Source organism: Arachis hypogaea, unplaced genomic scaffold, assembly GCF_003086295.3.
Source record: "Arachis hypogaea cultivar Tifrunner unplaced genomic scaffold, arahy.Tifrunner.gnm2.J5K5 arahy.Tifrunner.gnm2.scaffold_45, whole genome shotgun sequence".
NCBI lineage: Eukaryota > Viridiplantae > Streptophyta > Magnoliopsida > Fabales > Fabaceae > Arachis > Arachis hypogaea.
In genome coordinates, this window is record NW_027255462.1 from 32,175 (window position 1) to 49,554 (window position 17,380).

General features: G+C 34.4%; 2 protein-coding genes across 7 annotated transcripts; one reads left to right on the forward strand and one right to left on the reverse strand.

The window, feature by feature from the left end:
* Positions 1-1,314: 1,314 nt before the first annotated feature.
* Positions 1,315-2,545, reverse strand: LOC114926232 (uncharacterized). Its single transcript, XM_029296780.2, has one exon. The coding sequence runs from the start codon at positions 2,372-2,374 to the stop codon at positions 1,475-1,477; it is 900 nt and encodes a 299-aa protein (XP_029152613.1). The 5' UTR covers positions 2,375-2,545; the 3' UTR covers positions 1,315-1,474.
* Positions 2,546-2,557: 12 nt separating this feature from the next.
* On the forward strand, positions 2,558-12,067 carry LOC114926231 (uncharacterized). 6 transcript variants are annotated; one of them, XM_029296774.2, is made up of 14 exons: positions 2,558-3,234; positions 3,389-3,706; positions 4,106-4,285; positions 4,816-4,951; positions 5,994-6,328; positions 6,944-7,073; positions 7,847-7,975; positions 8,097-8,141; positions 9,946-10,025; positions 10,485-10,581; positions 10,707-10,796; positions 11,451-11,504; positions 11,607-11,672; positions 11,758-12,067. In XM_029296774.2, the coding sequence occupies exons 1-14, from the start codon at positions 2,750-2,752 to the stop codon at positions 11,908-11,910; spliced, it is 2,298 nt and encodes a 765-aa protein (XP_029152607.1). In that variant the 5' UTR covers positions 2,558-2,749; the 3' UTR covers positions 11,911-12,067. The 6 variants fall into 6 exon arrangements, with proteins under 6 accessions (XP_029152607.1, XP_029152608.1, XP_029152610.1 ...); XM_029296775.2 differs by having other exon boundaries at positions 11,607-11,666; XM_029296777.2 differs by having other exon boundaries at positions 11,607-11,650.
* Positions 12,068-17,380: the final 5,313 nt, after the last annotated feature.

The following is a 17,380-nucleotide window of genomic DNA, read 5'->3' on the forward strand; positions in this document are numbered from 1 at the left end:
TAGCTCATTTTTAGATTCTAGATATTTTTGGAGGATAGTTAGTTACACTTGTGGAGAAGGGGAGAGATTCAAAAGCTCTCACTAGGGTTCATCTTCATCCAATTTCTGAATTTTCATTCACTCTTTGTTGAGATCCATTGCAATTCTCAATTCATTTTGTTCATGTCATAGATCTTCTTCTCCAATCTCAATTAGTGTTTGTAATTGCTCAATTCTCATAGATCTTGGATTCAACTTTGTAGTTTTGGATTTAGTCAATTTCTTTAGAATCTCATTTCCATTGTTGTTCTATGTTAATTGTTGTTAGTTCCTTGTGTTGAAATAGTTTTAATTTTACTTTCTTCTCAAATTTACCATGGCTTTCACTCTTGCTCACCAAATGTTTGATGAAATGCCAACACTAGTTATGAAGTAAAAGTTTTTTACTTGGCATAGGATTTGGGCCATTAGAAGAAGTTGAATAGTTGTGCCAATTGTTGATTTGGAATTAGGGATTGCTAATTGACTTGGAGTACACTAAAGCTAGATTTCCATAAGGTAAAGCTAGGACTTGTGACTCAAGTTGAATACTCTCATTTGACTTTCCTCTATGCCTAGGGGTTAACTAAATAAAGCAAGGCCTCATTGTTGTCATCATTGAAAGAACTATAAGAATAGAATTTCTAATGCCAACCCTAAGCCAAGTCTTCTAAGGATTGATTGGTTGTTTTCTATTTTGCTAAAACCTTCAAAGAATCATAACAAGGCTTTCTAATCAATAAGATGCACACTCTAGCAATTCCAAGAGAGGACGACTCGGGAGACTTGCGCGTTGGAATCCTTGCAGGTAGCACACCCCCTACTCCTCGAATCATCGGCTCACCAGGACCTCAACCCCGATCCAGCCCTAACTGCACTCCCCAGTATCCAGAGTTTCCGACCCGTTTGGCACACGACCGAACATATATAAAAATTACTTTAACATCTATTAGGAATTTCATTCTCAATTAAGTAAACTGAAAGTCTTAACAAATCAATTGCTTTTTTCTTCTGTTAATTCTATTAGAATAGAAGCTTGAACAGTTTGAACCCCATGCCATATACGTATAAATATGATTCTGCACCTTTTACGAAATAATTATCGGTTTAATTTTATAACATGACTAATTTCATAGATCCATAGGTGTATATTGATATATAAATTTTATAACATCACTAATTTTATATTGATATATAATTTTTATTGTAATGCATGGTATTTTCGCATTAGGTGTATACTCAGCATATTTCCATTGCTTCACTTCTATAGGATATCTTAAATCTGACCCGAGAACATACGTTGAAAGTCATGATGGATATTACTACAATTATGAGTGAGGACACGAATTCCCAGTTCTTTGTTTTTCAAAGTTCAAACTCCTGAAAGCCAATGCAAGCTAAACAATTGAATTGCAGATACTGTATTATAAAACAAAATCATCAGCAGCAGTTTAACTCAACAGTCTTGATCAATATTAACAGTAAGCTTCTTGTGGTGCTTGAGTGCACGGTGGTAGTGTGCCAGGAGTGCCTGACGTCCCGGGAAAGGATTGGCAATCACATTCTGGTTCGGATGCTGATTCTTCCGCACCATCTCCCCGCCACCATTATCAACATAATCAACATTATCAACATTCTTCATGTTCTTCGGCTGCTGGTGGTGGTATACTTCTTGTGTCCTCAAACTCGTGTTCCTCTGCCTCTCTCTTCTCTGCATCCTCCTTGTCGTTGACTTGGCGAGTGTAATGGAGGCGGATGGGTGCGACTGATTATTGAGCGGTGCAAGTCGTCTAGGAATTCTACCGCCTTTGGTGGTGCCGAGAAGGTCAAAATCGACTTTGCTCCAACCAAGCTTGTCTTGGTTATCCCAACCAAACCTGTCGCTAATGTCGAGCAGCTCGGAGACCGCAGAGGAAGACGAAGAGAGAGTGTGACTGTGAGTGTCACCATTCAAGACACTGAGAGCCAACTCCCACTCCATGCGGTCTCTGTAGATTGGATCTTGAAGGACTTGGTCTGCGAGCTCTGCCCACTCCAAAAAATACCCCGCTCTTAAATTGTTGGACACCCACTTGAGGTACCTCGACGGAACGCTTCCCATCATCTTCCCTTTATATTTCCCGAATGTTATTATTCTGTCTCGTGCTGCCACTTCTTTATCCCCATCACATTCCGATTTGCATCTCATCCTCAGCCTCAACTCCGACTTCTCATTTGTTAACAGTACACTATTACTACCATTAGGACTGCGACCGTGACTGTCCCTCTTCCTAAACTGAAAACAAACATAACGATGATGATGCAACAGATTCATTGAATGTGTGGAGGAGAAAGGGGAGCGAAAAGCCTCAGTCATCTCCGCCAACGCCACCAATGCTTTTGCTTGCTGCTTCTTAGTACCCGCTCAGCAAAATAATTTCTTTTAAGTAAAGGATAAATATCCAACACTTCATGGCCACAAATAAGTAAATATGAGCCTGCGTCTGTCTCCCCTCCGCTCATCTGACCCCAAGTAAAAATAAAAGATAATGCAATATATATATATATATATATATATATATATATATATATATATATATATATATCAATTTATTATCGTTATCATGATCATGATAAAAAAGAAAAAATAAAGACATAGAGGCAGGGTTAGTTGTTTCCCAAGGAAAAAAAGGAGCAGCGCTGCAAAGTCCGAATGGCTGTGGTTTGTAGTTGGTGTTGAATTTCTTCATCCATGCCAGTCCAGATGTCAGCTTGTTGGCATAATTCGGGGAGCAACGCCCTTTCAGTTTCCCGTTTCCGTTATCGTTTCGAACCATTAATTCATTCTCATCATCACTGCCTCTCTACGCAGTCGCAGTTGCAGTCACATAGTATATTCCTCTTCCGCAGGCTTACTTTTGCTACCTGTTCACCAGCACGAGCACAAACACCACTCCAGGAGATGTCTTTCATCCAGTCAAAATCAGAGCAGGAGGGGGAGGAAGATGATGCGGCAGCCGCTGCTGCGAGTGTGAGTCCCACCTACAGCGACAATACTGCGACTCATGCTGATGAGCAAGACCTAGAAGAAGAAGTTGGTATTTCCAAAATACAAGTACCAAGACAGAAACACATTCCTATCTCCAAATCCCAACTTCTGGATGCCATCCTCTCTGTCCTGTTTAACCAAGACCAAGATGATCTTGATGATGCCCATCACTTTCGCCTTCTCACTTCGTGAGTTTACTCCATCTCTCATTTAGTCATTCACATTTCAATTCAACTCAGCTCCCCTACTCTGCTCTGCTAATTTTGCTACCTATTATTTCTAGATGGGCTCATTCCTGCCCTTATTCTTAACTCCGTTCCCGTGCATATTTTACCAAAACAGATGCTTAGACTCTATACTTCATGCCGAGCACAAAAATATCTTAGAGGAGATGCGTTTCGATTATTACCTTACCTCAGTCCAAACTGAGGACGCAGTTGTACAGAATCCAGCTGATTCACAGACGCCAGTTGTGCCGAATGGGAAGGAGTCAAACTTGGTTAGCAATGACATTCTTGGAATTGAGAACAGGGAGGTCTATCAAGATGTGCCAGTTGATGAACAGGAAAAGCCTATCCCTTCCAACTATGGTTTGGACCTAAGGCGCCTTTTACCTGCTCTCGACAAAAAAAGCAAGAAAGACCATGGAAGGGGGTCCAGGTTTGTCACAAACAAACACCATTATTCTTCTTCCTAATTGAAGATTTTATCCTAATTGTTTAAAGGGTTTCTGTTCTTCACATTGCAAACAATATAAAATCAGAGGATCACAAATTGGAGCAGCATCACAATTAGAGGAATGAAGAGCACATTGCTATACTCAAAGACCTTTCTCTAGTCATAAAACTTTAATTTTTCAATCCGACTATTTTTAATTTGAAATTAGGTGTCATTTTGTTTTAAATTTGCGCCTTCCCTTGAAGGAAGGGTTCAATTTCATAGGCAGACCAAATCAAAATATTCAAAGTCAGATGGAAAACTATGAAACTGAAAAGAGTATGAGCATTCTGTTTATTAAACCTTCTCTTTCTCAAATTTGCTATTCCAAATTTGCTGCAGAGTTACTGTCGCCACACGTTTCCAGCATGCTTTCATGCAGCTTCTTTCTGATGCACAATTTGAAGAACTATCTGCTAGGGATCTGATGTTAACATCTGCATTGAACACAGACTATCTCCTTACCTTACCCATATATGTTGATTGGAAGAGAGCATATGAGTCTAATGCCATAATATTTAGGTAATTCGATGTACATCTCATCTGTTTTGTTTTTGTATTGTTACTCAAAATCAAATTCCACAAATTAGTCTTCAAGGTTTTCAGTGAAATGTTGCTCTGGGTGCTTCTATCTCAACACTTAAACAATTGACTTCCATTTTGTAGATGATTATTGATTAGTGAGATAATGTTTCTTTTGATAGTTCCATAGTTACATTCTTTTATTTTATTTAGGATCCGACACCTTTGAACCAATGGCTTAGCAATATACTTATTAGTTATTTTCATTCGTAACAATAATAGTAATTCATGTTTTTTTAAAACTTTCTGGTATTGTATTTATTTTGTTTTGTATTTGAGTGGATAATCTGTGTTTCTATAAGCTGACATACCTGTTCTAATTACAAAGGCTTCCAGTTTGGGTATCCTTCCAAATGAAAATGCTTTATATATCTTTACGAGGAAGTGGACTCAAAATAACGTGAAAATATATAATCTAGCATATGCCCTCTGTTTATTCCAGAGTAACCTACTGTCTGTATTTATTGTAGGCGGGGTTATGCAACTGAGAAGCAGAAGGGCCTACTACTTGTTGAGAAACTGGATTACTTACAGTCTATGCTTCTACGGAGAATCTTCTATATTATATCAAAACCTCTAGGGAAACTTGGTACCTGGATAAGTGAGGTCATTATTTTATGGTACTTTCATCATCTAACGCTGTTCTATCTGCAAAGAAATATAGAATCATGCCACTACACAGCCATGAGAGAGAAATCTTTTACTACAAGCATAAATATATGCTCAGATAACATATTTCATTATATGGGACTAATATGGCATAAATTCTTCCACTGTCAGTATTCTACAATGAAAAAGCTATTTTTAAACAAGAAATTACATGAAGGAAATTCAAAATCTTGGGGTGAAAGGCATGAAATTTTTCAAAAGTATGAGAGATATAAATTGGAATATGAAGTTAAAGCAGGAAGATCCACTGCTGAAGTTGTCTTATATTGATCTGCTAAATTCAGTTATCATTACCAATCATCTTTGATCTCAATTTTATAATATGATATGATGTTATATAGGGGAAGTTGCACTAATTTTTTGAATATGCTCTCATCCAAATTCCTATCTTGGAGCCGCCCCCAACCACTGAGCCACCAACTCAATCGCCCTTCCGAACTCAGCCTGCAACCGAGCTTGTTTCTCCAAGTGGTATCAACAGATAAATGAAATAAGAATTTCTGGAAATGCCTTAGACTGAGATTTCAGTCTGAAATTCAGTTTACACTTTACAGGGATGTATTTCATTAATCTATGCATCTGGTAATTGCAATGGAAAAGGAGAAACAATCTGGGCAGAGAGGAGCCTTCAACCTATAAAATTTCTCTCTTCAAAAGATATCTTGATGGATTCTCTCTCATCATCCCAACTTATGTATAACCTCCTCATTATTGCACATCATCACAGATTGTCTCATTTTCTCTCTCTTCTAGGTCACACTAACCACTTCATCTCTTGTCACTACACTTTTTCCGGTCAAGGTCCAGACCATTGTTTCTAATTGTCTTCGTAATATAATCATTAGTTTTCCAAATTTACTGTTTGTATGAAAAATTTCTAATCCTGTAAGGGAAAAAAATAAGCCAAACTTGGACTAAAAATAAGGCATCTTTCAAATTTTGACTTATTTGGTATAAAATGTTACGTTCTCTTTTGCAGACCTATGAAAATGCCAGTCGAGATCATAGGTTACAAAGTTGGGCTGAAAGATTGAGGCTTTGGATAAAGGAATTATCCTTATTTAAAAAATCATTACTTTATGATGAGCATGCTTCAGATGAGCAAATGGGTCCAAACAATGCACCAAATGGAGAACTCCCTATTTGGCTGGTAGCTCAGAGAGCAGTAGCTCGATATGAAGGGATTTTGTCACCAATTGGTCCCCGTGAAAGGCTCTTGAGGAGATTGCTTTCTTGGATTGGACTTATTCCTCCCACTCCAGAAGCACCTTTCGAGGTTGACAATGATAGTAACACATCTGAACCTTACTTAAGGTATGCTCCACAAAACATTCATTTATTACTTTCTGTTAGCTTTGGTAGGCGCTCCTCTTTGATTAAGATCCAAAGTTGATTCCTTTAATGTAAAAACGCATTTAAATTTGGTGCATTGGGACAACGACCTCGCCAAGGGAGGGAAGTAAGTGACGTAGTGCAGGATCAAACTTAAGGGGGGGTTTTTTGTGAGTTGAAAGTTTGCAGGGGAATAGAGTGTTTTAGACTGACTTATAGTATAACATTTATACTACAAGCCTTCCCTTCCCCTCCCTTTCCTTCCAAAAACCCAACTCACAAACCACCCCTTAGCCCTTAGGTGCCAGTTGATCTGCATCTTCGTATGGTTTTATAAAATTGCACCCGCTTTATAATCAGTTGTACTTTATATGAGATGTTTTTCTGAGTTCATTGGGAAACTGATTATTGAGTAATATATGATACTGAATGCACTTGGAGTAGTTGAATACCTGATGATTATTATTTTGCACTTGGAGTAGTCATATATGAGATGTCTGATGCTGTCATTATTATTTTGCGAACTTTTGTGCGTAATTTTGTTGAAGTGTCATCTTTTTTATATGACATGACCAATTAGTAGAACTCTGTATCTAGGCCTACTTTTTTATCAAGGATATCACTAAGTGATATTTGGAGACCAGCAACAAGAAAATACTGCAGAAATGATCCTTGGAAAATGTTGAAAACGTCCATTTCCATACTTCTCTCGCAGTCAGTCCTGCAGGTATTCTCCGTTATCTTTAATTTTTAACTCTCTCAAAGCTGCATAAATATATATATTTCGTATAATTTGCATAAATATGTATTTAGCAGAGCTTTACTAGCTCAATATTTTGAAGGCGTGACTCATGTATGAGTCTGTGACCTTGTTGTAAGACATGAATCTTCTTTCCTTTTTTTCTATTCTTCTCAACTGGTTGAAGATACATGACGTCTATTGTTAGTCATAATTATTATGCAGTATTGCACTTGGTTGACATGATATTTCATATTTTCTTTTTCTTATTATTTTAAAAAACGGGGTAAAGGGTCTATGCTCCAAGTTTTAATAGCTAATAAAGTTCTTATCTCCCCCCCCCCCCCTTTTTTTTTTTTTTTAATTTTTTGGTTTACACTGGAGGTGGCAATGAGGTTTGATGGAATGTGTTAGCTAAGTGATAGTAAAGCCTAGAGAGAATAGAGTAGAGGGCTGTTAGTTATATCTGCTGAGTCAGCTAGGATAGTACAGCTGTAACTACCTAACAGCTATGATAACTAACTTAAGATTGAAAGGACTATTTTGCCCCTTCGGCCAACTTGCACAGCAAGCTATTCAGCCGTGTGTATAGGCACAGTTCAGTGCTAAACTCAGTCACAAAATGTCATAATATACATTACACAGTTCTGAAACTTCTATCTGTCTCTCTGAGTTCTCTATTCTCGCAAAACTCTGTTATACAATGATGTATAATTATGCTGGAAAATTTGATAAAATCTAAATGTTTTTTCACAACGTAGGAACCGGCATTTGAAGAATTAATTCTACTTTATACGAAGGAAGTTGATGAAACAAATTCTAGAGATGAAGCTGAAGTTCCATCATTGCAATTAAAGATCTATGAGAGAATTCCTTTTCCGGATTTACCGGTAATATTTCTGCCACTATAGGTGCTGGCACAGGAGAAGATTCTTCTAGTGTTGTTTCTGCTGTGATTTGTGTATTTGTTTTTATGTATTATTCTTCATGATATATTCAATTTATATGCAGGTAATTTTTCCACACAAAAAGCTATCTTTCCGTATCATAGACACGGTATGAAATCTGCAAAAAGCTCAGGATGTTTCTTTTAGGTTTCTACTATTCATTTAAAGTCACGTTCTATGTTGTTTAAGCTTCTGATTCAAATGCTGATATGGGTTTAAGTGTTGATTTAGATTATGATATGAATATTACCCCTTGGCCATGTAAAGTTAACCCAGTTAACTAAATTATACCTGTTTAGACAGTGATTTAATCTGAAAAGCTTGAGGTTTCTGAACTCCTCAACTCATATTTATATACACTAATTAATCATTACAATACCTACTAAAGATAAAATACAATTATTCATAATTGATTCTAATCTAACCTAATTGACACCTAACAGCTAATTGACTGAATTATCTGAATATAATACCAACATCCCCCCTCAAATTGGAGCATATATATTATATGCACCAAGCTTGTTACAAATGTAATTACTACGAAGACCTCTGAGAGACTTCGTGAGAATATCAGCTAATGGTTCACTTGAATTAACAAATTCAGTGACAATTTCTTTAGATATAACCTTCTACCTCATGAAATGACAATCCACCTCTGTGTGTTTAGTTCTCTCATGAGATACTGGATTGGAGGCATTGTGGAGTGCTGCTTGATTATCACAATATAACTTTATTTGGTTATCTGTCCCGAACTTCAACTCTGAAAGGAACTGCTTGACCCATATTAACTCAAGCCACTAATGCCATGGCGCGATACTCAGCTTCTGCACTTGATCGGGCTACAACACTTTGTTTCTGACTTTTCCAAGATATAAGGTTTCCACCAAGAAAGACACAAACCCAGAAGTAGACTGTCTACCAATAGGAGAACATGCCCAATCGGCATCACAATAGCCAATGACTTGGGTATTTCCTTTATCTTTGTATAGTAATCCTTGGCCTGGGGCTTTCTTGATATATTTTACAAGTCGCATTACAGCATCCCAAATGATCAGTGCAAGGAGATTGAGGTTTTTGAACTCCTCAGCTCATATTTATATAATTAATCATTACAATACGTAGATAAAACACAACTATTCATAATTGTTTCTAATCTAACCTAATTGACAGCTAACAGCACCTAACAGCTAATTGACTCAATTATCTGAATAGAATATCAACAATACCTAACACTATATACTAGGAAGACTAGAAAGGCTAACAGGGGCATGGGGCAGGCATGTGGTCAAGGGAGGCTGATCACTAGCTCTAACAGCTGGTGCAAGTTAGTTGGAAGGGAGTGAGAGGTTGATGATTCTGTTAGGGAGGTGAGAAGTTTACTGGTGAGTGGAGCATTCAGAAATTGGACTTTGAACATAGGAGAGAGCAAGGTCACTCAAACACTATTTCTTTATCATACATTTTCCTTCTTATTATGTGGATATTACATACAGGGAAGGGAGAAAAAAGAGGGGGGTCGAGGGGGTTGTGATACTACACCGACATTACTTAAATCCTAAAAGTTTGTACACTTGTGTAACATAACTGATAACAGTTCTCACGTGTATCTGTTGTTCCTTTATACTTGTTCTGCCTTAATTTGACAATCCTAATAGGAAAAATGAAAAATGCTTCGAACAATTTTCATGTGACCTCAGGTCCTGCCCACAGATGTCTCTATACGTGAGACTGGTGCACTATAAAGACAAACTTACACAATTTCCTGTAATATGTTCAACAAATCATTGACAAGATGCTACAACATCAAAGTCCTTTACTTTCTAAATTAGGGATATAGTCGTGAGATAATAGTAGATAAGTAGAGGTCTGTTTATTCTCATTTAACCATGCAACTGCTAACTGTGAACTTGCAGGTGCGCTTGGATATTGCCACAATTTTGGGACTTCTGGCTTACTTCATAAACTACAAATTTGAGAATGTTTTATCCTCCCCGTATGTAGTTCCATGTGATAATACTCAGAAAGATTTTGCAGCCTCTACTTAAATTTTAAATATGGTCATCATGAATGGAGTTCAAGTATCTCATGTGATAATATTCTGAAAGATTTTGCGGCCTCTACTTAAATTTTAAATATGGTCATGACTAGAGTTCAACTATCGCTGATGCTAGAAAGGAGCCTTATATTCTGTGATATACCAAACCAGACTACACCATGTATGAACATCTAAAATGAACATTCTTGAGGTCTGGAAGGGTGTGTTTATGAGATGAGGTTACTCTTCGAACCCTTCGCTTCCCTTCCAAACTCTCAAGTCACAAACTGAGCCTAAGGAAACACCTTATTTCTACCTTTCACCAGTAACTCTCCTGCTTAGCAGTTACATCTTGTGAGAAACTTATGTAGTACCACTTAACCTGTTAACAGTATCTTGCTTTGATTTTTGCCTCAGATCAGCAATATTACTTGATGTAGTCGCAGTAAGTGCTCTTATAATATACGGAAGTCGTGTGGTTCTAGGCTACAAACAAACAAGGGACCGTTATCAGGTAATAAGCATAATATTTTCTTGTGCTGTTGAATATTATTATGCTACAAGGTTGTAAAAACATTGTTCTTTCTTCCGCACTCTCTGGAAAGCAAAATATCTGAATTGTGAAGAATTATATTGCAGCTTCTAGTCAACAAGACACTTTATGAAAAAACATTAGCAAGTGGCTTCGGTTCAGTGCATTTTCTTCTGGATGCTTCTGAACAGCAGCAGGTGAGAATCTTATTCTTTCGCATGCTTTCCACTTTCTGTATATGACTTTGGCTTTTTTGTTTTGTTTTTTTGTTTTTTTGTTTTGGCGGGAGAAAGAGAGAAAAAGGAAAAAAAAAAAGGGGGGGGGGGGGGGCAGGTAGGACCACTGCTGAGCATAATCAACCATTTGAATGATTTTTGGTTAACTGGTGCTTAATATCTTTTGATAAAAAAATTAAAAGTATTTGAATGATTTGTTCAACAAATTTTTTAAGGAAAATGGTGTGTTCCAAATTGTGAATCAGATAATACCATCAACTGGCAATGAAAAAGAACTGAAAATAGTGTTGGAATTGTTTGATGATTCAATCAAGGTGACGTTAGGTAGTGAATTTGCCAAACTGAAATCAGATAATAAACTTCCTTTGCAAAAGCAATTCAGTGTTAGTTAATATCAACAAATATGAACTGGTTTGGTGTGGTTTATGTTACAAACTCAGTGTCTGAACATAAAGCCCAGCCAAAGTAGTTGATAATATTATGCACGATACTTGTCATGCAAAATGGTAAACTGCTCTGGAAAAATAGGGTGACTTACTGACTTGTTTCCAACCTCATTTTTCTTATTTATTCTAACCTACATTACTGTTATCTCCCAAAACCTTATGCATGCAGTATAAGGAAGCTATTTTGGCTTATGCTGTCCTGCTCAAAGCTGAGAAGGGTCAGGTTTGTTAATAGTTAATTAAATTAGGCTACTATCTGCTAATGCTGTAAATCTGCCGTCATGAATTAAAACATAAATCATATGTGAAATTCTCTTCAATGTAGGTCACTTCTCGACAAAGTGTTCGAGAGATATGCGAGAGATTCATGTATGAAATGTTTAAAGTAAAGGTGATACATGGTTGATGCTTTAGTTTGTTACATCATAGTGCCGACTGCTGACTGTAATGATTGCATATTTTGTGTTCTTTGGCAGGTTGAAATGCCAGTTGACAAGGCACTCAGTACACTATTAAGGTTGAACCTAGCAACAGAAACTTGCATTGACGGAAGGCTTGGATTGTTGGCTATACCTTGTCCGAAGGCTTATCAGAACCTGAAAGAGCGATGGAATGGCTTGCTAAGTTAAAGTGTGCAATATGCACTTTACACCGTAACAACTGTAAACTGAGGCATTCAATACAACATATAATATGTTTCTAGAGCTAAAATAAATTGGGTGAAGTATTTTTTTGTCCCTAACGTTTGTGATTTTCTTTAAAAATACCTTTTAACATTTAGTTTCATATAATTTGTCCTTAATGTTTTCGAACTGTTAAAATTACTTCTACATGCTAATTCTATGTAAAACATTAGGGATGAAATTAAAAATTTTTAGAGATAATTTTGACATAAATAAAAAATATTAAAAATATTTTTAAAAAAGAAACAAAACGTATACTTTATCCAAATAAATTTATATATATGAAATATTGAAAATGTTACTTCCATATTCATGGTGAGGAGTTCAACAGGACAACAGAATATCAATTGTGACATCAATATGAAAACCTTCATGGAGAATTTACCTAAGTGAATAATAACTTGGTTCATAAACAAGCAATTGCTTGTTTGATGTATCACCAGGTATTTTATCATGGTCCGAACCAAGTCATGATTGGCGCTTAAGGGATAAGTCCCTCGGCAAGCCAAACGACCAAGTTTTTAAAAAAACGGACAGAGTCTCCTCTATTTTTACTTTTTTAAAGTCTTACCAGCATGAATATTATTTTCCTCTATTAATAATAAGGCCAATTCTATGGTGCATATGAGTTAGTGCCTAAATTTTGCCTAACTTATCTTTTGTAGTAAGTTTTGATTTTTTTAAAAATTATTTATTGTTATATCTTTTAAATTAAATATTATTTTTTTAATCTTTTTTAGTAAATAGGCACCACCTTTTATGCACCACAGCATTCACCTAATAATAAAGCATTCACCTAATAATAAACATCCTTTTTCAAAGATAACAATAACAACATATTCCAATCCTATCTACAACCAAATATGTCAAAAGTCACATCATATATATTAAGTTGATAACTAAAGTATATAGTTAAATCCATACGTTTTACATAACCAAGTCATAATCACTATTTAAATAGTTCGAGATTCAAAACAACACAACCCAAACGAGGACCTTGCCTGTGACATATAGAGCATTGACATAATCTAAATTTTGAGCAAAGGTTTCATTACATAATTACTTAGCCCTTGGAAAGAAGAAGGACTCACCAAAATGACTAAGATCTACTGAGGAACAGGTGGAATGGAACCTGAATGGCACCTGTATCTGAAAAATATGGGAATATAATAGAGTGAGTTTTGCAACTCAATGAAAAAATATTACATCTATAACCCACACCAGACAATACAAGTTTTACCATGAAAATTATATTTCTTTCCAAAGATGAGAAATTCATATTAATTAATTATGCAAATAAATAGATAAATAATTGAGCGGAATGACCTGAAATGCGAGTTCTCATTCCAGAAGTAAAATCAAATCGAATATTACACACTTAGGGTGGCTCTACCTCTAAGCGTAGTCCTTTTCTTTAGTGTGCTCGTACGGTATAACAGATCTAACGTGTGGCCTACACATTAGGCTAGCAATATCCCTGCTAGCTGAGTTCTAAGTCAGATGCATCTAGGTTAACGTCATAACCGCCGTTAATTACGATTTTTTTGTCAGAGTCCCAAACCAATCCAAATCAAATCACATATGACCCTTTTTAATACTTGTAATATATTACTAAATTTCATAAAAATAGAGTATATATAAGAATGCATATTAAAAATTTAATTAAAGTTTAACAAATACAAATAAGAAAAACAAGTATGCTTTAAAAAATATATAAATATCGTCTCGTGTGTATCTTTGTAAAATTATGAGTTTTTCAGAAATCGATATCCATTCCAATTCAAAAATCACAATAATAAAACATTTTCAAATGCTAAAATAATGATTCAATTTAAATATTAATAATAGTATACTTAAAAATAATTATCGACATAATATCCACTCACAACTTGATTCCAATGAACCATAAGCAACTCTGAGCGCGTCAATGAGCTACCAAATGAAGTCTAATAACTCTACAACTCTAGAAATATGACAATAATGATATTTGTGAGCTACTAATATTGTCAATCTATTCTTAATATATAAAAGTAGATACACAACTTTACTCACATTACTTTGAAGCTATTCCTCTTCTTCTACGAACGCCATGTCAGCAATATTGCTTACTTGGCAAAATGTTAGAATCAACCAATAAAATCTTGCCAAATCAACTCTTATTTTCAAACAAAAAAAAATACAAAACGAAACTAAAATACACAAAACTAAAAAACACAATAAAACGAACAACTTAACTTTTTTCGAATCAATCCTTATTTCTAAAACAACAAAAAACACAAATTAACATTTACCAAAAAAAAAAACCCTTACCTTTCTCATACTTCTAGAAACTCTCTTCCTCTTCACACCTCTCCGTACCATCCCATGAGCCATTATTTTTTCCTACCTACATCCTCTTCCGGTCCTATGAACCATTGTTTTTTCCTCAAAATAAATTGTCCATCGCGATGTCCATCTTCGGTGGAGCTGCATTGCATAAATTGTAGAAACTAGACCAAACTCCATTCCTCCTGTTGCGATTTCCTGCCGGAGCTCGATTCTGGATCTCAGGCCAACGTCACCATTCTTTCCAGATATTTTTCTAAAGATTTTTAAATTTGTCGTTTACTCTTCTCATTCTATTGTTATAAATAATATTTTAATTGTGAAATCATTGCAAGTAGCACATGTTTATGTATTCCTCTTTTTCTAACGGGTTCTGTCCAACAGTCACCACTAAAATTAATGTGCATTTAAAATTATTCCACAATTTACATTTATGTGTTCCTCTTTTTCAAATTGTTATTCTACATGTGCAATATTGCTTCCACAATTTACTTGAAATGGATTATCATTATTTGATCATGTTTTATTCTCTTTGTTGTAGAAGAATTTGCAGTGGTACAAACTAGAAGAGTTAATACCCAAAATTGCTAGATTAAAGAGTCGGAGAGCAATCCTTTCAAAAAAAGAAGACAAGAAGATATGTGCATCTAACATATGATTCTGCAGCTTGGTTTGTTTAACATAATTTTTATTACACTTTCCTTATTTTATTGTAAATTGATTCATAAGGCGATTTTGATGCCTATTTTAAAAATGTAGAAATACAATTATTTGAAACACTTAGATCTATCCAATTTAGACAAGAAAGAATGAGGAAAAAGCAATATCTCCGATCGAAGAGGAGTGCCAATTTAGCTTCAGGTTAGTACAAAAGAGTCTTATAACATATTCTGTTCTGTTTTTTTTTTATTGATTTTTGGTACGAATAGAAAAAAATTTCTTTTGTAATTGTTTACAAATCATTACGTAGGATTTAAATAAAATATTTTGTATTATATTTAAAATCATAAAAATCGGTGAAAAAATGACAATTTTAAGCCATCTTTTTTTTGCTAATGATGCCACATCAACAATTCTAAAGACTTGGTAAAAGATAAAAATTAACCAATCACTATTTAATAAAATATTTTAAAAAATTAAAACAAAAAACACTTATCTATTATTATTCAATTGAAATATCAAGTACTAATTAAATGCAATAAACATACATTAAAAGTGTCATAATAATAATAGTTATAAAAAATTTCAATTACAAATATTCAAATTCTATAACTTATACATATTAAGACTCTTACTACTCTTCATTTCTTAATCTCTCATACTAATTGTTAAAAATTTCTTAAATTTAATAGGATCCCGCTAGGGAGACAATGGACTATTTGTACAATGTGTACAATGGCTATTAAGTTATGAAATGAACATCTCCTATACTATTTAGAATAACCATCCGAGTACAAGGGATAATAAACATCTTCTCGAAAAATTAGTTCAATTTTTGGGTTCACCAAGGATCGAACTCTTGACTTTTCAGATCTAGCGCTTTAATACCATGTCATGATATCACTCATCCCAAAAGATTCAGCTGATGGAAAAATGTAATACTAATAATTATATCTCTAATACTCCATAAACCTCCATTGTACACATTGTATAAATATTTCATTGGCTCCTCATACTTTCCCAATTTAATATAATATCCACAATGAGTTTAAGCCGTCTTTTCTTTGCTAATAATGCCACATCAGCAATTCTAATGACTTGGCAAAAGATGAAAATCAACCAATCACTATTTAGTAAAATATTTTTAAAAAATTAAAACAAAAAACTTTTATCTATTATTATTCAATTGAAACATCAAATATTAATTAAATGCAATAAACATGCATACATTAAAAGTGTCATAATAATAATAATTATAAAAAATTTCAATTACAAATATTCAAATTCTACAACTTATACATATTAACACTCTTACTACTCTTCATTTCTTAATCTCTCATACTAATTGTCAAAAATTTCTTAAATTTAATATAACATTTTTATATATTTTTCATTCTCATTTATTTATTTTTTTAATTATTTACAAACAAAAAAACTACAAGAAAAGACAAAGTGTAGCCATATGAAAAAAATGAAAATACAGTTTTGTATAACTCTAATATAAATAACCTATGTCTTTTTTAAAAATAAATAAATTCAAAATCTATTTATAATATGTTTCCTAAAATATTTTTAATATAACATTTATTAAAATATACTATATAGTATAAATAATCTATCTCTCAGCGCATTGCGCGGGTCTCACTCTAGTTAACATAATCTTACTCGCTTTGACAAAAGTCCCAAATTTTCTAACCTAATAACTCTAATTTCGGATTTTGCTATACCCACAAGTATAGGAATGACACAATTTAGAGATATAACTAACTATTGAGTCAAAGAGTTACCTTGAAATCTCAATAATAATTGGAACTCAAAAGTTAAATATTTTCCTCACTCGTTAAGTTGAAACTCCATGATTTAGGGTTGTGATAAATGAAATTTGAATGAACAAAATAGAATAGAAAAGGAGAAGGAAATAATATGAAAGAAGTGAGTTTAATGATAGTGTGTGATTGCAAGAAGAAGATATGAGAAGATGGAAATGATGCGGGAGATGAGAGGGATAAAAAAGGAGAAGGGTGAGGCTTAGAAAGAGAGGGAAAATGAGTAAGGTTTAGGAGCCTTCCTGAAGGAAATAAGAGGGATTGATGGGGTCACGTGCTTTTCGTGTGCCCCTCCTCCCTTTTTTTTCAGTTATAACATTCTCTCCTTCTTAAGAAATTCGGTCCCTAAATTTCGAACTCATATATTATGATAAGTGTGATAGTTACCTTCAGACTCAAACAGATATGGATATTTGTTGTAACACCCTAATTAGCCTCAGCCTTACCTCGCATTGTAAAACAAAGGTTAATCAGAAATTACGACAGTTCTAATCTTTTATATATATATATATATATATATATATATATATATATATATATATATATATATATATATATATATATATATAGAAAAATAGTATAATCTAGAAAGCCGATGAAAGATA